Source organism: Martes martes, assembly GCF_963455335.1.
Source record: "Martes martes genome assembly, chromosome: 17".
Classification (NCBI taxonomy): Eukaryota; Metazoa; Chordata; class Mammalia; order Carnivora; family Mustelidae; genus Martes; species Martes martes.
In genome coordinates this window covers 52,197,751-52,217,391 of record NC_137905.1, presented here as the reverse complement: position 1 = coordinate 52,217,391, position 19,641 = coordinate 52,197,751, and the positions used below count along the sequence as shown (strand labels likewise).

Sequence of the window (19,641 nt, the reverse complement as noted above, 5' to 3'; positions counted from 1 at the left end):
GGGAAAATGGTTACTACAAATGCTCAGCTCCAGCAGAAAAGAGAAAGGAAGAGAACACATCCAGAAGGAAAAACACCAAATTAAATAAACAGCGATTATTTCTGAGAGGCGAGCTGATGAGAATTTGCATTTCTTTCTTTCTTTCTTTCTTTTTTTTTTTTTTGTTCTTTTGGTGCAATTGCAGTTTCTAATTCTTCTATGGCGACTTTGCATGATACAGAAAGTATTTAAGAACTCTGACAGGGGCCTGAAGAACAGCAGGGAATGTGTACAAGGGTGCTCCGCTGCGAGTCGCAGGAATGTTCTGTAGGCTTCTAAAGCCTCCGCTGTGTCCTCTGGCCAGTGGACGCCTTCTCCAATGAATGTTTGCAAATGCAGAGAATGAAACACCCAGCAGTTCCCAGGAGATTAATTATGTTGACATATGGTTCTACCCATAGACCCCACAGGAAGAAACCCCAGTAGCATTCTAGTTAATAACCCGGAAACGTTATCCTCGGAGCATTAAAGGAAGAAAAGCAAATTTCAAAATGGTCTACAAGCTCTGACCCCAACTTCACAGATTGGACGAATGAATGAGTGAGCATGCACGGCACACTTGCTGGGCGTGCGAACAGAGACCCCGAGTGCCACAGAGGATGCCACTGATCATGGCGGAAGGGGCCCCTTTCTCATATCTTCTGTGGTGGTACAGCTTTGGAAAATGAGCCCACAGGATTTTATGGACACAAAGCTCTTGCTGTCTTGAGGGGAAAAGGCGTGAAGCATGATTCCATTTCTCTGACAATTATTTCTGCATGGATATGGACAGAGAACAAAGCCCAGAGAGAAATACCCCAAAATGTTGCACTACTTACCTCTCAGGGGTATGACTGTGTCATTTCCCTGCTTTTATACTTTTCTGTTTTGCTAGATTCCCACCCCTCCGCCCCATCCAGCTTGTATTATTTTATGACCATAAAGAAGCAGAGCTATTTCCATTGGATAAAAAAGGAGTATCAACTATAGTTCTGTTTTTGAAAAGCAAAAAAAGTGTGTGTATATATATATATATGTGTATATATATGTGTTTGTGTATATATATATATATATATATATATATATATATACACACACACACACACATATATATATGGCGAGCACAGAGGCCAGGAAGTTATAAGCCCAATGCCAATGGCGGTTTTCCCAGAGGGGTCAGGATGACGGGGGATCTTTGGTACATGGTGTTGTTCAAACCTTTGGCAGGGAGGACACCATTCAGAATCAGAACCGGAGTGAGAGATGACATTTTGGTAAAGGATCAGCACAGCCTGGAGGCGTGCCCGGCTGGGGAGCAGGGAGTGGGGGGACGCTCTGTCTGGTGGGAGGAAGGGGAAACACTGGGTCGGGTGGGTGGGCTGCGGGCCAGGTAAGATACCTGTGTTGTCAGGCATGGAGGCTTGGTCGTTGTTCCGTTCTCTCTTCAGGACGATGTTGCCAAACTGGAGAACGGCCGAGACAATCCGCAGCATGGCTATGGGGCAGAGAGAGAGAGAGAGAGAGATAACAGTCTCGTGGGGGCTCCAGACCCTGATGTGTGGTCCTAACTAGCCCCTTAGAAATCTAGCTTAAAAACCCTACATCAGGGGCACCTGGGTGGTTAGAAGTTGGACTCTTGATTTCAGCTCAGGTCAATGATCTCGGGGTCTGTGGGGTTGAGCCCCACGTTGGGTTCCACCCTCAGCACGGAGTTCACTTGGGAACCTCTCTCTCTCTCCGCCCCCACCCCTACTTGTGTGCACGCACATGCTCTCTCTCTCTCAAATAAATAAAATCTTTTTTTTTTTCATTGTCCCAACTTTTTTTTTTTTAAGATTTTATTTCTTTATTTGACAGACAGAGATCACAGATATGCAGGCAGAGAGAGAGAGAGAGAGAGAGAGAGAGGAGGAAGCAGGCTCCCCGCTGAGCAGAGAGCCCGATGCGGGGCTCGATCCCAGGACCCTGAGATCATGACCCAAGCCAAAGGCAGAGGCTTTAATCCACTGAGCCACCTGGGCGCCCCTCATTGTCCCAACTTTTTAAATAAAATCTTAAAACAACAACAACAACAGCAACAACTCTATGTCAAATTACACCACTGCCCCTCAGCTGAAAATCAATCTGTGACACTGGGCAGGTCTTAAAACATAAGAACAGATACATGAATTCTGTATTTTGTATTCAAGGCTTGTTTTAGCACCATTTGGTGTCTGCTCGTGTCCGTTTCATAAAGCAACGCATAGGAGATTTAAAAGGACGTGTGGAAGTGAACGAAGAAAGTCTTGGGCAATGTGAAAAGATTTTCCTTTTTTAAGATTTTATTTTTAAGTTCTCTCTCTACCCAACGTGGGGCTCAAACTCACAACCCCAAGATCAAGAGTTGCACGCTCTAGCGACCGAGCCAGCCAGGTGTCCTAAAGAGGAAAAGATTTCTAAAATAGCAAGTGGAAAATGCGAGGTGCAGAATGGTATAGACAGCATACCACTGTCTACATTTTAAAAAGGCAAAAATACACAGTCGAGTCTCCTTATTTGCCAAGTTACATTCTTTGTAGTGACCGTGACCATGAATTCGCTTATGCGAACTCCGGGGTTTTGTCCCTGTGAGCCTCTGGTCACATTTTCCTCAGCTGATCACTACATCACCTTGTTTTATGCGTGCTTCCGTTCAAAGACACCTTATCTACTATACAACGTTGCTTCTGCAACGTTGAGCTCACGGCCAACAGCTGTCTAACTCACGCCTGAAGGGTTTACACGTTTTCTCTGTGAGACACACTACAGCCTTCCTGCACTTGGGAATGCTAGCCAGCATTAAGCACTAAGCATGGGGGGGGGCATTTTAGAGGGTGAAGCCATCAATAAGAAAAGCACGAAGACGTGAAAAACGTGGCACTCAGTAGCAGGCGAAAAGGAGACAAGGACACCGGGTTACGGTAGGAGCCGAGACAGGAAGGCAGAACCAATGTGCTGAAACTCGGCTGCGTACGCGCTGGACCGCTCCAACTTTCCACCCCTGTGTGAGTGACACGATGATCGTAAAAGCACCACGGGGTGCTGCTTTGGGGGCTTACGTATAAATTTAGCGAGTAGGCGAAATCGCAAAATACAGAAACCGCAGAAGAGGGCGGACAGCGTTTGTTCGTGAATGGGTAGTGCTGCCCCCTAGAGTACATCTCAGGAACTCCCGGGGTGGGTTGGCGTGACAAGGGAGGCCCGGGGGCAGTTTCTGGGGGTGTTTCTGGATATCACAGGACCGCCGCAGGTTGGGACGCAGGTGAAGAGGGCCCCCCGCACCACAAAGAATTGGCCACACCCTGTGTGACCCTCAAATATCCCACTGGACATCCGTGTCCGTGAAATAACGGCCTGTAATTACCCGAGTTGAATCCCAACTGTTTTATGTACAAACTCAAGTGTTTTGTGTTTGGTTTTAATGCACAGTGGATTCTGGGGGACATCTGGCTGGCTCAGTCAGTGAAGCCTCTGACTCTTGGTTGTGGCTCAGATCATGAGCTCAGGGTCATGAGACTGAGCCCCCCATTGGGCTCCGCACTCAGCGCAGAGTCTGCCTGCGATTCTCCCCCCCACCCCATCTCTCTCTCTCTCCCTCAAATAAGTAAATAAACAAAATCTCTTTAAAAAATCACACAGCGGCTTTTCCAGGAAGGTAGCCACTGTGAAATCTGAGGAAAGACTGTGCTTGGTTCAGAGTTTTACCAAGACTTGGCCATCGCCTCAGAACTCCGTCACCTCCAACGGGGAAGCAGCTCGTGGCAGGTGAGCGGCCTCTGCAACACGCCTGCCTCAGGCTGGGTCTCTCCCTGTGGCTCTCGCGGCGACACTACAGATCGACAACCAGAGCCCAGCCACCCCACCAACGACACACTCCAGAACAGGTTCAGATGGACACTGACTTATTCCCACTCACTCCATGCCAGCTCCTGTTCCAAACACTTAACAAATACACTCGTTTAAACTTCCTAACAACCAAGGGAGGCAGATCCTACGGTAACATTTTACAGGTCTGGAACGGAGTAAAACCCCTTCACAGATAGGGAAATCGAGGCACATTCTGGGAGCCATCTTGCCCGAGATCATCCAGCTCGTCAGCAGCAGAGCAGAGGGGGCAAATCCGGGGTCTGAATCCTTTATTTTTTTAAAGATTTTATTTATTTATATGACAGACAGAGATCACAAGTAGGCAGAGAGGCAGGCAGAGAAAGAAAGGGGGAAGCAGGCTCCACGCCAAGCAGAGAGCCCGATGCGGGGCTCGATCCCAGGACCCTGAGATCATGACCTGAGCCGAAGGCAGAGGCTTAACCCACTGAGCTACCCAGGCGCCCCTTATGGTCTGAATCCTTAACGGTGGTGCTTCTCTTTCCTCCCTCTTCCAGCATGAAATTCACATAATGAGTACAGAAAAGCACGCAAATCACACCGGTCTGGCTCTGGTTTTTACAAAGTGAATGCACCTGTGGAGCCAGCCCCTCAGAAGCCCCCTTCCGTGGGACACCTCGGTGGCTCAGTCGGTTAAGCGTCTGTCTTTGGCTCGGGTCATGATCTTAGGGTCCTGGGATCCAGACCCCTGGCGGTCTCCTTGCTCAGTGGTGAGACTGCTTCTCCCTCTGCCTCTGCCTGCCACTCCCCCTGCTTGTGCTCTCTCTCTCTCTCTCTGGCAAATAATTAAATAAAACCTAAATAATAATAATAATAAAAGTAGCCCCCCTCCTGGCCACTCACCGAACATGGACAAATTTCACAACCACTGGGTCGAGTAGAAGAAGACAGACGTGAAAGCACACATGCTGAATTTATAACAAAATTCAGGAACAAGTGACACAATTCAACACTGTTAGACGCCAGAATAATGACCACACTGCGGGTGAGGGGGGCAGTTCTTGTGATGGGAAGGGGCACGAGGGAGCTCCTAGATGCTGGTTATACAGGGCATTCACTTGCAGAAAGCCCCTGAACTGGACGCTTAGGCTCCGGGCACATTTTTTGGTGTCTTCGCTCCTACACTGTCTACTTAGAGAAAGGGGGTGGAGGAGGGGGAGGGAAGAGCACCCTCCTGGGAGTTTCCTGCCAAAAATGCGTAACCCGAATCCTAACCGCAAGGAAACACGCCCAAGTTGAGACAAAACAATTGGTCTGTAATCTTCAAAAATGTCAAGGTCACCAACGATAAAGAAAGAATAGTTCCAGGCAGACGGAGAGCACAGTGTGCTAGGTACGTGTGCTCCCGGCCGGGGGAAATGCATGTGCATGCATATGCATGCATGTGCGTGTGTATGTGTGTGTGAGCCCATGTATGTGTCACAAAACCTTTTTTGCTCTAAAGTACATTGTTAGGAAAACTGGCAAAAATCCTGTAAAAAACACTTTTGCATGTTATAAGGGACATTACTGGGACAATATGGTCTATGAATGGGGTTGCTAACAGTGCCCGTGCTCTCAGCTCCCAACGACAGTACTGTCCTGTGGCTGCATAAGAAAATGTTCTTTAAAAATATGCAGGCAGGGGGCGCTCGGGTGGCTCAGTCCGTTGAACTTTGGACTCGATTTCTGCAAAGGTCTCTATCTCAGCATTGTGGGTTCGAGCCCCGAGTCCACGCTGGGGTGGAGCCTTCTTACAATGTATGGACAGACTCTGCAGGGTGGTAGGCTAGACAACCCCCCCCCCAACCACCCAGAGGTCCACATTCCAAATTCCCCACTGGGAAATGTTACTTGGCAGAGCAAAATGGACTTCATAGGTGTCTGGAAATGCTGAGATGGGAGATGAACTCTGGATTACCCAGGTGAGCTCTAGCTACAGGGTCCTCATAAAAGGGAAGCCGAGGGAGAACGCCACGTGAGCAGAGGTTAGAGGGATGTGCTTTGAAGTCAGAGAAGGCAAGAAAGTGGATTCTCCCCTTGAGCCTCCAGAGGAAACCAACCCTACCCGTGAAGACTGGTTTTGGACTCACAGCCTCCAGCATTATAAGAGAATCCACGGGTGTTGATTTAAACCACTGCGTTTGTGGTTGTTTGTGACTGGTCACAGGAAGCTAATACAAAGGGTAAAGGGGAGTCTCATTGTACAGAAGTTTCCCGCACGGAAGTTCCCCAGTACACCTGTGCCTTTGTCCCTGCCTTCGCTCCTTCCTCCCGCCTTGCAGGACCATCACCCGCCCTTGGCCTAGAGTCTGCTGGGGTGTGGCTGCATGCTTGTCCACACCCCTGTTCTCAAACTGCTCAGAATAAGTAATTAGAAAGACAGATGAGAAGCAAATGTGGCAAGATGTTAGCACCCGGGGAATCTTAGCAATGTTTAGTACCCGTTTTTGCAACTCTTCTGTAAATCTGAAAGTATTCCCAATAAAAAGTTTTTTGAACAAACCCTGAAAACAGAAGGAAGATCACTGGCCTTATGGCTTCAAGGAGCCTTGCTCTCAAGGACACGTGGGAAACTGTGGACAGAGGTAGCCCGGGCCTGGGAGCTGATTATATAGTACTGATTATATTCTTTCGGAGTTTCATACCTGTTGAAATGTCAGATCTTGTCCAGGAAAAAAAAATGGCTGTTAAGAAAGGACTTGGAGTCTAGAATTAGTGCAACTGTACATTCACAACAAATGGCCGCACTGTGCACTTGACAATGGTGAATTTTACGGTACGTGGATTCTCTCTCAAAGGACCAAAAAAAAAAAAAAAAAGGCAGACGGTGGCTACACTTGGGATAAGCACTGATGAACAGAATTGTTGAATCCATATGTTGTATACCTGAAACTAACATGACTTTCAATAATAATAAAAAGAAGTTTAAAAAAAAAAAGCAAGCCTGAAAAACCAGGTTTTGGTATAATTTGCAGGGCATGGCAGGGTATGCAACAAATACTAATTTTTCTCCATTCCCACTGAAATCATAACTCCCTGTGGAAAGTATCTGTTCCTTACTCATCTGCTGCCCGTGTGCTCTGCATACAGTAGGCGCTCTATAAATGTTTACATGAATGAACTTGAGCTTGCCTCTTCCCAGGGAAGAGTTCCTTCCCTGGTCCCTAGTACTTCTGGGATTCAATTTGAGCCCTTACCAGGGTCTTGGGAACCCTGACCCTCCCAGCCCCTCCAGCCCCAGGATATCCTCGCTTACTCCAACCAGCCACCCCAGCTGCCCCCCATCAGCTTCCCCAACACTGTTCTTGCCACCAGGCCTTTGCCTTGGCAGTTCCCTCCATCTAGATGCTGCCAGCACCATCTAGGGCTGGTTAGCTCCTGCCAGACCCATCAGTGCTCAGGCAAGGGCCGCCTCATCCAGGGGCCCCTCCCCAGGCCATGCTGGAATGCTGTGACACACGGTCCCTGCTCCATGCACCTTCCATCGCTCACCCTCCCACTGGTTCAGCTTTAATCCATGTGTGTGATTCGATGCTTCTGGGTCTGAGCGTTCCACAGGTCAAGGGTTGGTTCTGTGTTGGTCACTGTGAATTCTGCCCAGCGCCTGGGGCGGTCTGGCCCGGAAACCCCACCACCAGTTGAATGACTTGATATATTCATGAATAAAGGGCAACGAGTTAATTAATGGGGGGATACATACATTACTGGATGTGGGAGTTTGCTGTGTGCCCTTGGACAAGCTGGGTGACCTCCTGGGCCTCAGTTTCCCTGGCTGGGCAGTGAGAGGGGCTGGGCTCAGAGATCTCTGGTCCTGCCCATCTGGGGTCAGGAGGAAAGAGTAGATGGGGGCAGCCCAGAGCCCTGGCAGTCCTGGGGGTTCCCCAGAGGACAGCAGGGCACCTCCAAGAAGATAAATAAAGACATCTCCTTATGGGCCCATAGCGGCATCTTCACCTAACGAACCGAAAGATCATTCATCCCTTAACCTCCGCTCAGACACAGTCCAGACTCAAGTCCCCCCAGTGGCCTTTGAAACGTCCTCTGACAGTGGCTTAGCACCTTGCATCGGCGTCAAGCACCCGGGCGAACCTGACATCTGAGAAGTCGGCAGTTAGCGCCTGCGGTGACTTCACACCAGCTGACTGCAAGCAAGCCCAGGCCTGCAGAGGCAGGGGCGTGGGGCTGGTGAGGACGAGTGTGCTCCCCGGGGTGAGCACCCGCCTCCCCAGGTACCAGGCTCCCTGCTCAGCCTCTCGGAGTGGCATTCACAGCACCAGCACCGGTGAAGGCGGGACGTGGGGAGGAGGGTAGAGGTCCTGCTTGGACGGGTCCCCGGTGCTCTCCACGCTAGCCTTCCCACTGGCGACCACCTTTCCAGAGACGGTCTAGAAAGCTTCCCAGAGGCACCCACCTGCCTCTCTAAAGATGGATCATGGGCTGGCTTTGGAGTCAGACCTGGGTTCCATCGGCTCCTTGTCAACTGGGGTGAGTCGTGGGGCGGACACCCCACCTCCCTGGACCTCTGTCTCCTTTTTTGCCAAAAGGAGTCTATGAAAAGGTAACCACAGGACACGTGGGTGGCTCAGTCAAACATCCGACTCTTGGTTTTGCTCAGGTCATGACTTCAGGGTCGTGAGATCAAGCCCCGCGTCGGGCTCTCCGCTCAGCGTGGAGTCTGCTTGTCCCTCTCCTTCTGTTCCTCCCCCTGCTTGCTCTCTAGCTCTCTCTCTCTCCCAAATAAATGATAAACAAAATCTTAAAAAAAAAAAAAAAGGTGACCAGCTGGCTCCACTCCTTGTAAGTAAAACACCGAATAAAGCCGTGAGACCCCATCCACCTACCACACCAGCAAAAGCCAGAAAGCTGACAGCAGTGGTTGGGGGCTTGCATGGAGGGAAATGCGCTCCAGGGACAGGGCGGACGGCAATGGAGACTAGCGCCACCTTCTGGACGGTGATGCAGTGGCTTCTCTACAATTTAAAAAACCCTTGGAGCCCTGTGGGTGGGAGGTGGGGGTTTCGAGACAAAACCCAAGAAGCCACAGGTGGGCGCTGATTATAGGACCTGGTGCCCATAATAAAAAGCCAAAAATCAAAACTATTTAGCAATAACCAGGAATGAAACACTGACCCTGATTAACCCCCCACGCCCCACCCCCCGCCGCTGGGATGAACCTGAAACCATCTCGGGGAGTAAAAGCAGCCAGCCACAAGGGCCGTCGTATTGTATGATCCCATTTACATGAAAGGGCCAGGATGGGCAAACCCACAGGGACAGGAAGCCGAGGAGCAGTTGCCAGAGACTGGCGGTGGAAACCGGCAGCTGACGGATGCCAAAAGGGTGCAAGATATCCTCTTGGGCCGCTGAAAAGGTTCTAGACTCACCTTGGCGGGGGGCGGGGGGAATGGGTGCTGGACTCCGTGAACAGACAGAAAGCCCCTGCCTTGTACGCTGTCACCAGGTGAGAGTGTGTGAATTCGAGCTCAATACCTCTGTCACACCTCCATTAAAGCCGGATTAAAATCAAAAGGGACACCTCCTCCTTGGACACAGGATTTCGCTTCTAAGAATGGATCTCATGGACACATGAGAAAAGAGAGCTCCTTCAAAGGATATTCCTGGCACCTTTTTTGGGAGGGGGGTTCATTTTAATAGCAATGGGTGCAAACACCCTAAAGGTCTCTCTGCACGGACAGAGGCTGGTTAAAAGAATCACAGGCCATTTAAACAATGAAATTTTATGCAGCCCCCCCCCACACTTTCTGAAACCTACATACAAAACCAGAATTATCGCTAAAATATACGGTCTGCAGACAAAAGCAGGGCACAAAGTACGCTAGCCCAAGGGTGATGAGCTGAGTTCTTAACCCCAACGCTACCCGGCCCCTCCCCGATGTGCCACGGTTTTCAACTGTTCATTGCTCTATCTGGGATGGTCTTGGGAGGAAGGTCAGGGAGATGAGGTTCACTTAAAGCAACAACCACGGGGGACTTTTTTTTAAAGCAGGCTCCATGCCCAGTGTGGAGCCCACTTTGGGGCTTGAACTCACAACCCTGAGATCACAACCTGCGCCGAAATCAAGAGTCGGACACTTTACAGACTGAGCCACCCAGGCGCCCCTGTGCGGGGAACTTTTAAATTCAGCAGAGAAATATCTTAACGTTTTTATTACTGGTATGGCTGAACATCCACCCTGGGACTACGGAATGCCTCGTTCTATAGGAAAATAATATGGAGACACCCGGGTGGCTCAGTCAGTTAAGCATCTGCCTTCAGCTCAGGTCATGATCCCAGGGTCCTGGGATGGAGCCCCAGGTCGGGCTCCATGTTCAGTGGGGAGTCTGCTTCCTCCTCTCCCTCTGCCGTTCCCCCTGCTTGTGTTCTCTCTCTTTCTGACAAAGAAGGAAGGAAGGAAGGGAGGGAAGGAAGGGAAAGGAAAGAAGGGAGGGAGGGAAGGAGGAAAAATAATGTGTGTCCTTTCTTAGATGTAGAAAATATTTCTGGAAGGATGTGCGGGAAGCCAGGGGAAAGCAGGGCTCGGGGCCCTGCCGGAGACCCAGTTGCCACACTATGACCTTTGGCACATCCACATTATGTCACCACACACATATGTCACTTCCAAAGTTTTGTTTCAGAATTGCAAAAATCGGCTATGCAGTGGGGCGGCCACAGGGAGGGTCACTTGAGGTGACCTGTGTCAGGAGGCCAGGCCCCCACAGTGGCTGCCATCCGGATTTGTTCGCCAGCTGCCCCGGGAGGAGAGCAGAGACTCTCAGGCGGAGGAAGTTTTGCAACCGTGGTTGGGCAATCTAGCAGGGGAGGCCTGGGACCCTGTGTCAATACGCCCGAGAAGGCCGGCCTGTTTGCAGCCCGGGGAGACAGCCAAGCTGGCGCTCGCTCGACTTCCAGCCCTCCCAGTTGGCCCTGGAGCCAACAATAGCTCCCAGAGCTTCCCACAGTGCCAGAGACGGGAGGAGAAAGAAACCCGTCATGCCAGCTCAGCCCAAGACATCGGGGTCTTTCTTCCACGGGACTCCAAGTTCATCCAAACAGTGAAAAGAGTCAGGCGGTTGCAAAAAGACAGGGTCCACCTACACGTACTTGGCATGGGTCAAATCGTACCCTCTCCCCCCCAGAACAGGTGTGATGACATCCTGACCCTCGAGCCTTCTCAGAATGTGGCCTCCTTTGGGTCTTGGGTCGTTACAGATGGAATTCTTTAAGTCAAGATGAGATCACAGTGGAGTGGGGGGGGTGCCTGCAGGGGACAGACAGATTCTCCCAGGACCGAGCAACCCTGCCCACACCCAGAGCTCGGCATTCTGGCCTCCAGAACTGGGAGACGATCCGTCTCTGCTGCTGAAGGCACCCGGCCTGGGGTGTCACAGCGGCAGAGCAAACAAATACAGGACTTCCGCTGACCTGCTGTCAAAACACGCAATCTGGTGAAAACTGGTGGGGGGCAAAGCATCGCCACATGGGTAATGGGCCACTGTCAGGGTCTTCCCCATGCCTTTGCTTCAGCCTTCTCTGGCCCTCCAACGCATCCTCCATACAGCTCAGAGGGGCCTCTGCCCTACTGCCAGCTCTCCCATGGCTCCCCGGTGCCCCCAGGACAAAGTCCCAGCCCCTCAGGATAGAAGTGGATTCATCAAACCATGCCATGATTTTCCTGCCCCAGGGCCTTTGCACAGGCAATCCTCCTCACCTAGAAGGCTCTTCTAGCTCTCTCTGAAAATTAGTAAGGGAAACCTCATGAAAGCAGACTCAGGAGGCTAGAAGGAGAGGCTGGAAGTGGGGAGTCACACTACTCAATGTCAAGTACAGACACCAACAGAGGAATCCTCAACAGGAAAGAATCCTCACTGACAGGCCCCAACAGGGAAAGATGTACATCGCATCTCCGACAAGAAATTGGCTGCCCCAGCTGCTCAGCCAGAGAAACCGTCAACACCCTCCACTCTTGGATTTCTCCAAAGGACTTTTGTTCAAAACAACCTCTTCCAACCTCCTCCTCTTCTCCATAAGATAAAATTCCTGTCCCTTGCCGGATTCCTATCCTACCTTGCTTGTCCCAAATTACAATTCTCCGTTATTCCCAAATAAATCCATTTTGCTGGTAAAATAACCCACCGTTTTACTTTGGGGGTAATGCCCTGCTAGCACCGATGCTCACCCTCTCAGCTCCTCAGGCCTTGGCTCAGAGGTCACCGTCTCTGTGTCCCCTTCCCGATCCCCTCCTTAAAGCTGTACCTCCTCCCTCCTCCCATCCCTGTACCTTTTTCCCAACTGAGGAATGCATGTCCAGGTTCCCCGCCTGCCCCCGCACTGCCCCAGCCCCACCGTTCGCGGGGGCTCAGGGCTCACTCACAGGTGATTTCATCCGGGGTGAATCCCAGGACCTTCAGGGACTCCAGCGTCTCGTGGAAGAGCTCCCGCTCCTGGCCAGGAGAGGATGACGGCCCGTTGGTCAGGAAGCGGTAGTTGGAGCAAGGCTCCAGGAGGAGGTCAGCTGCGGGGGGGTAATGAATGGAGGCCAAGGTCAAGGGTGAGCTGTGGAGTCAGACTCACATCCTGATGGCCACCTCCAGGGCAAGCGTTCACTTTCCCCACTGGGGACCTCGGTCTCTTCCTCTGTTAAATGAGGGAAGACCCTCTCCTCAAGGTTTGATGGGAAGGGCCGGGCGTGGTGGGGGTGCTTAGCCCTCATCGGACCCTTTCGTCCTTCCACAGAGATTGTCAAGTCCTAGAACTGCCCAGAGCAAGCAGGACAGGAGCAAAGGGGCCGCGGATGCCTGAGCTCGCAGAAGTCATGGGACAGCAGAGCTGGCGGCAGAAGGCCTGTGGGTCCTGCAGCCTTGTGGGGGAGAAGGGGGAGGCAGCCAAGGCTATGGGGGAAGGGGCCTGGCGACAGCAGGGGTCCGCCTGGAAAGGAGAGCCCCGGGCTTTCTTCAGCCAGAAGGCGGGAAGAGCAATGAGGAGACGGGAGGAAGCTCGGGCTGGAGGCAGAGGAAAGGGCACGGCGAGGCAGCAGGTGCAGCGAAGCCACACAAACCGGGACCGCCAGGACCGCCAGGACCTCGAGGCAGCAGGCGCTGCGGCAGGAGCTGGCGTCATGGTGTCACAGGTTCGGAGTAAGCCCTGCGGTTTCAGAAGAGAAGGGGTGTGCGCAGCAGCCGGGGAGCCACGCGGCCGGGCTGGGTGAGACCCCGGAGGAAGCTGGGGACAGAGAGCCACAGCGTCGGTCAGCAGCATAGGGACGGGGGCGGCCGGCGCTGGGGGCAGGGCCTGAGGACGTCAAGGTCATCGTGCAACAGAAACCTGGGGCAGTGAGCTCCGGGGGGAGGCACAGAACCCACCGCCCAGCAGAAGGCTGACCTAAAGCAGGTGCTTGCAAATCCTACTGACTGCCTCCCAATTCCTCGTCCTCGGGCCCAGAGATGCCCGAGGCCCATGTGGGGCTCCCCGCTGCCCCTCCCCACCCTCCCTGCGAGCCCCAGTACCGACCTTTGAGCTGCTCCCCCGCGCCTCCCAGCAGCTGGTAGAAGATGTGGAAGCTGCACTCGTCCTTGGCCTGGCGGATGGCCCGTGACTTCTCCAGCAGGTCTGGGTGGCCAGGAGTCAAGGTTTCATAGGTGAGGAGCGGCGAGGGGAGCCCACCCAGCCCCCTTGGCCTGTGCTGCCCCCACCACCCTCAGCTCAGGCCTCGGGCATGTCACGTGAGCACATGTGCCTCAGTTTCCTTTTATGAACCCCGTGAATGAGCTGCCGTGCGGGTAAATACGTCACTATGTGTCAAACACCCAGAGCCCTGCCTGCCTGGTAGCCAACCCCTACAAGAAAATCTCGGGCCATTATTATCCTGCCGGCCTCAGTGTCCCTATACAGACACGGGGGCTATCGGCTCCTCCCTTCCAGAAAAGTCACATGGCATGTTTACACTCTAAGAATAGGCAAGCCACCTTAAAGTAGAATAACGTTGGCCCCTCCATGGCCCCCGCTCACGGACCACACAGCATCCCTTCAGCATAGCAGCTGGAATGTGGGACCTACCTGGGGGAGTCAGGCCCAAGATCTGCACACCATTGACCGACAGCCCTGGGTCATTAACCTGCTCGGGCAAGGTGGGGAGGACCTGGGGGCGTTCCCCACAGACAGGGTGGGGTGGGGGGAGGCGCACACACCAAGCCTCGGTTTCTTCTTCTGTTAAATGGGCTGACAAGGGGTGCTGGGACAAGGAACTGAGCACACGGGGAGAGCTCTCAGGACAGCACTAGGCGCAGAGCAAACCCTCAGGAAACGGGAGACGCCCATTTCTTTATTTGCTGAGGTCTCTTCTGAAAACCCTTACCGCCCACATCTGCTTCCCAGCCTTCCCCCAGACCGCAGAAGACTGAGCTTCTGACACCTCTGGGAAGGGGCACGCGGTTTACTGTTAATGCGGCTGATTAGTAATTACCAACTGAGAATATGAACATGGATAAGGACATTGCTAATTTGTTCCCATCGTGAACTCCTAATGACGGCCCCTCATTCTGGAGTGCTTGCTACATTGGCGGGCGCCTGGCGAAGAATTTGACCCTCATTGCCCCCCAGTCCTCCGAGAGTGGGTTCTATGAGCCTCCCTCTTCCGCAGAGGGGGAAACAGAGGCACAGAGAGGTCAAGGAACGCGCCGAAGGTCCCTTGGCCTCCCAGTGGCGGAGATGGAATTCGAACCTGGGTCGGTGTGATTTCTCCGCCCGCTCTCTTAAATTCTGAACTCCTGGAGCTTCCGTGCTTTATCTTTTAAATTCCTACTGAGCTGAGGGGCGCCCGGGGGGCTCCCTCGATTAAGTACTTGCCTTAGGCTCAGGTTGTGATTCCAGAGTCCTGGGATCAAACCCCGAATTGGGCTCCTTGCTCAGCAGGGAGCCTGCTTCTCCCTCTCCGTCTGCCCCTCTCCCCACTTGTGTGCTCACATATGTGCTCGCTCTCTTTCTCTCTCTCTCAAACCACAGTCTTAAAAAATAAATCCCTACCGAGCTTGCACATTGCCTGCACAGAGCAGGGTTGACGCCACAGGTCTGAGGCGGGCACGCCTGGGAAGCTGGATTTCGGGAGGGTTCCCAGCGCTCCCTGACTCCCAGGAGGGGCTCCCCATGCCTAAGCTGTTGGTGAAAACAATGTGGTTTCTGCTGAACCCCTGCTTTCCCTTGGGGAGTCTGGAATTTGGGTACGTGATAGGCCGAGGGCGCTGAGGCCACCGGCCCCCACAAAGAACTCTGGGGCACTGATGGAGTCTCTGACAAGCGTCCCTGGTGGACAACACCTCACACGTGTTGTCACGTCTTGTGGCCCATCCTGTGTGACTCCATGGGGAGGGGACTCTGGAAGCTAGCCCTGGTCTCCCCCACACTTGGCCTCACATGCCTGTTCCCTCTGGTGCCTGTGCTGTGTCCCCGCTCTGTCGTAAGCCACAGTCACTCCACTGCCCATCGCAAGGCCACAGCAGTATTACCCTCCCCCCTCCACCGGGGGGGGGAGGGGGTGCTGCATCTATGCCTTCCCAAGGTTCCTTTCCCTTCCACAGAGGGGGAAACTGAGGCACGATTTCTGAACATCAGGGAGCCAGGCTTCCCCGTGTGTGTGAACACCTGTTTCCTGGAAACAGTGAGATCCCAAGGGCCACCCTCCTCGGACACCAGGTCCCCCCCCCCCCACCAAGCGCTATGTGAGGATACAGGTCTCAATGTTGGCACCCACGATGTACCCGGCCACGTCGAAGTTGATGCGGATGAATTTGCCCTGGGAAGGAAGGGGTCAGGAGTTAGCAGAGAGTCCTCTTCCCCACTGGGGACCTGAAGAGCCCCCCTAACCCATACTCACCCCTCCCAGAGCATCTCAACTTTCTCCCTCCATCTGAACCCCAATCCAATTGTGAGGTCCCAACCGTGGAGAATCAAGGCCTGGGGCCCCTTGACTGCCTTCCTCAGGACCCAGATCCCCAGCCCCTCCTCCCTTAGACCCAGGAGTCCTTGCCCCCAGGCCCTCCTACCTCGGACCCAGGAGTCCAGGTCCCCAACACCTCCTCCCTCAGGGCCAGGAGCCCAGGCCCCCAGCCCCTCCTCCCTCAGACCTGGGAGTCCAGACCCCCGCCCTCCTGCTCCCTCAGACCCAGGAGTCCAGGCCCCCAGCCCCTTCCTCCCTCAGACCAGCAGTCCAGGCCCCCAGCCCCCTGCTCCCTCAGACCCAGGAGTCCAGGCCCCTAACCCTTCTTCCCTCAGACCTGGGAGTCCAGACTCCCAGCCCCTTCCTCCCTCAAACCCAGGAGCCCTGGTCCCCAGCCCCCCACCTCAGACCCCGGAGTCCAGACCCCCAGTCCCTCCTCCCTCAGTCAGCCCTTGCCTCCCCTTAACCACCCCCAAAGCTCCCAGCTCCCAGCCTCTGCTCTCCCCCAGCACTCACAAAGCGGGAGGAGTTGTCATTCTTCACGGTCTTGGCATTGCCAAAGGCCTCCAGGATGGGGTTGGCCTGGAGAAGCTGCCGCTCCAGCTCACCCTGCAGGGAGCGGGAGACAGCCTGTCAGTGACGACCAGGCTGGGGCGGGGGTCTGTGCTATGACCGGCCGGGCGTGTGTGCGTGAGGGGCCTCCGTGCCTCCGCAGGTGGGCCTGCTCTCCCACACCCAGGTCTCGCCCTTCAGTTTACTGTGAAGGGAACAAGGAAACCTCTCCAGGATTCACCGTGGAGTGGAAAAACAAAACACAACAAAATCCTGTGGCAGAACAATACCTACAACGTGACCCCATGAGTGAAAAGTACCTCGAGAAAAAAACAGTACAAAACGTGACTCCCACGTCTCCAGGTATAGATGTGTGTTCGTAAGCATTTAGAGAAAGGTCTACGAGGATACACATCAAATGGTCCACAGCAGACACCACTCCAGGGGAGGACGGAGAGGACAAAAGTGGGATTTCACTTTATCTTTTTCTGTTGTTGTTAAAAAACACGGACTCATGGATTACTTGCAGGATTAATTTAGGAAAAAAAAAGTCTATACCATCCATATAACACGCTTCAAACTGCCTGGCACATAATAGGCATTCAAGAGATGGTAGCCTCCTTCCCCCAGTAGGGGGCTCCAAGAGAGGGACCCCACTCTGAACTTCCCTCCAGGCACCTCGGTGTCAGAGTCAGGGGCACAGTAGGTATTCAGGAAACACCAATCCCCCTCCTCTCCTAGCGAGGTTCTCAAGGGCATCAACTGTTTCCTGAAGTTTCTGCACTAAATGGTAACATGGGCCCCAGGACGTGTCCGCGTAGGGCTGCTAGAAACCACAGCAGGGAGCACCGCACGCACACACAAGGGTGGCATTAAATGGCAGTATGGGGCCTGGCACGCACACAGTAGGGCCACATAAGCTGCAGCACGGCTCCCCGGCAGCCACCAGGGTCCTGGGGCCTGCCTGCTGGGAAGACCTCGGGTTGGGCTGACCCAGGTGGCATAAGGGGTGGCGTGATTCGAGGTGATCCCCTGCTACTCACATAAGACAAGGTGCTGGCAGCCTGAGGAAGTCACGGGACACGAGACACGGACCGGGACACAGACCAGGACGCGGCACATGGAACGTGGACAGACACACAGGTGAACCAGCGGTCTTGGGTGGTGGGGATGGAGGGGAGACATGAGGGGCTAGGGAAATCAGGCTTGTGGGGCAGGGTGGCCTGGGGGAGCCACATCACCTGGGTTTGAATTCTCTCTAGCCCTTCCTGGGTGTGTGACCTCTGACAGCCAACTCTCCTCAGCCGGGCCTTAAGTTTCTCATCTTTAACACGGGAGAGAGACACCCATGCACTGGTGTGTTAAGTTCATATAAGCAGAGAGACGTGCAGGACTGTAGGCACCTCCTGTGTACCTGGTGCTGTTCTGAGGAGCCACAAACTGGCCCGTGATTTTCCGTTTCCATCCTGCCTCCACTCCCAGCACTGTCTCAGGCACATAGTAGGTGTGCGGGCAGCATAGGCAGCCAAAAAGAAGGCTCGCAGTTGTGGCCCTCCATAAGGGAGGCAGGGGGTTATGGGGAAAAGCATGCTGGTGGCAGGGTCAGAGCGTGTCCCAGGACAGGGCACTTACCGGTACGCCGGGCTCCTTCCTGCCCTTTGGGGACGATGCCACGTGGGCGAGATACTGGATGACCTTCTTGGTGTTTTCTGTCTTCCCAGCCCCAGATTCCCCGCTGTGGGAGGGCACAAGTGGGGGAGGGAAAGGGTTGACAATGATGCCAGGTAAGACCTGCCATTCCAAGCAGAGCTACACCCAGCCAGGACCCCACCTCCTCCAGGAAGTCCTTCAGGATTACTCACGTGCAGAGAATGGACTGATCTTCACGATCTGTAAGGGACAGAGGTCAACATGTCACCTGGAGGGTTGCTGCTCTAGGGGGACCCTGACCTCTTTTTACCCCACCCTTTAAAGGATTAAGGAAAAGTCCCCCTGCCAAAAGGTTTTTGTTTTTAAGATTTTATCTTTCTATTTGAGAGAGAGCATGAGTGGGGGGCGGGGAGGGGCAGAGGGAGAAGGGGAAGCAGACTCCCCACTCAGCAGGGAGCCCGATGCGGGGCTCAATCCTAGGACGCTGAGATCACGACCTGAGCCGAAGGCAGACATTTAACTCACTGAGCCACCCAGGCGCCCTTCCGCCCAAAAGGGTTCTGATGTGTTGCACTCCTGGATTCTAACACCCCGCCCCAACCCAGCTTCTTGCTTGCTGTGTGACCCTGGCAAAGTAGCTCTCCCTCTCTCAGGCTGTTTCCTCACCTGTAAAACAGAGCTGAAAAACTCCAACTGAACAGAATGTAACTCATTCAACAAACTTCAGTGTGTGAGCCCCTCCTGGGGGCCCCCTTCCGCCGGGTGTGTGGGATGCCAAGACAGGACAGCAAGGTCCTGGCCCCAAGGCTCAGACATTGACAGGAACAGGCCACAATATGGTAGTGCTGGTGCCTGGTGGCCCGTCGGTGGCCCTCTGCCCAGCAGAGAGCACAGTGTGCTTCCCACCATCCACCTCCCCCAGCACTCGCCCTGCGTCTGACATGACTGATTACCTACTAAGTGCCAGGCACCTACAATGGTGGGAACTGGCAAAGTCCCTGCCTTCACGGAGCTTCTGCTTGAACTGGGGGACAAAAAGCACATAAAGTAAAACCAAAGATGATTTGACAGTTGGCAGTGTCTGCAGACATTTTAGGTTTGGTTCTTGCAACCGGAAGGTCCCACGAGTGTCTACCGAGTAGAGTTCAGGGATGCCGCTGAGCATTCTACAACGCACAGGATGCCCTATATAACGAATCCTCCAGCCCCAAATGCCAACAGAGCCAGGATTAAGCCCTAGTGTAATGTAGTAAGAAGACTGAGGAGGGGGAGGGCCAGGAAGGCTTCCCGGAAGGGGTGATGTTTCAGCTCAGGCCTAAAGGATGAGGGTAGAGAAAGAGCATTCCAGGCAGAGGACACAGCCAGTGCAAAGGGCCTGTGGTGAGACCAAGTTGGAAATGTCTGAGAGACAGAAAGGAGGTCAGAGAGGCTGGGGGACAAGGCAGAGCTGGAGATTGTGCAGATGGATTTGGAGGCCGTGATTAAAAGATCTGGATGAGGGGCGCCTGGGTGGCTCAGTGGGTTAAGCCTCTGCCTTCGGCTCAGGTCATGGTCCCAGGGTCCTGGGATTGAGCCCCGCATCGGGCTCTCTGCTCAGCAGGGAGCC

General features: G+C 53.7%; 1 protein-coding gene across 5 annotated transcripts in view; it reads right to left on the bottom strand.

Annotated features, from left to right (window-relative positions):
• MYH14 (myosin heavy chain 14) overlaps positions 1-19,641 on the bottom strand; it is an 82,419-nt gene that overhangs the window by 50,806 nt on the left and 11,972 nt on the right. For 4 of the 5 annotated variants that reach the window (XM_080827938.1, XM_080827936.1, XM_080827937.1 and 1 more), the window contains exons 4-11: positions 18,248-18,275; positions 18,018-18,120; positions 17,429-17,449; positions 16,350-16,442; positions 15,626-15,689; positions 13,412-13,510; positions 12,276-12,416; positions 1,418-1,513 (exon numbers count right to left, since the gene is read on the bottom strand). In XM_080827938.1, the coding sequence (XP_080684064.1) occupies positions 1,418-1,513; positions 12,276-12,416; positions 13,412-13,510; positions 15,626-15,689; positions 16,350-16,442; positions 17,429-17,449; positions 18,018-18,120; positions 18,248-18,275 (645 nt within the window). The remainder of the gene's footprint in view (positions 1-1,417; positions 1,514-12,275; positions 12,417-13,411; positions 13,511-15,625; positions 15,690-16,349; positions 16,443-17,428; positions 17,450-18,017; positions 18,121-18,247; positions 18,276-19,641) is intronic. The other variant, XM_080827935.1, reaches the window with a different exon arrangement.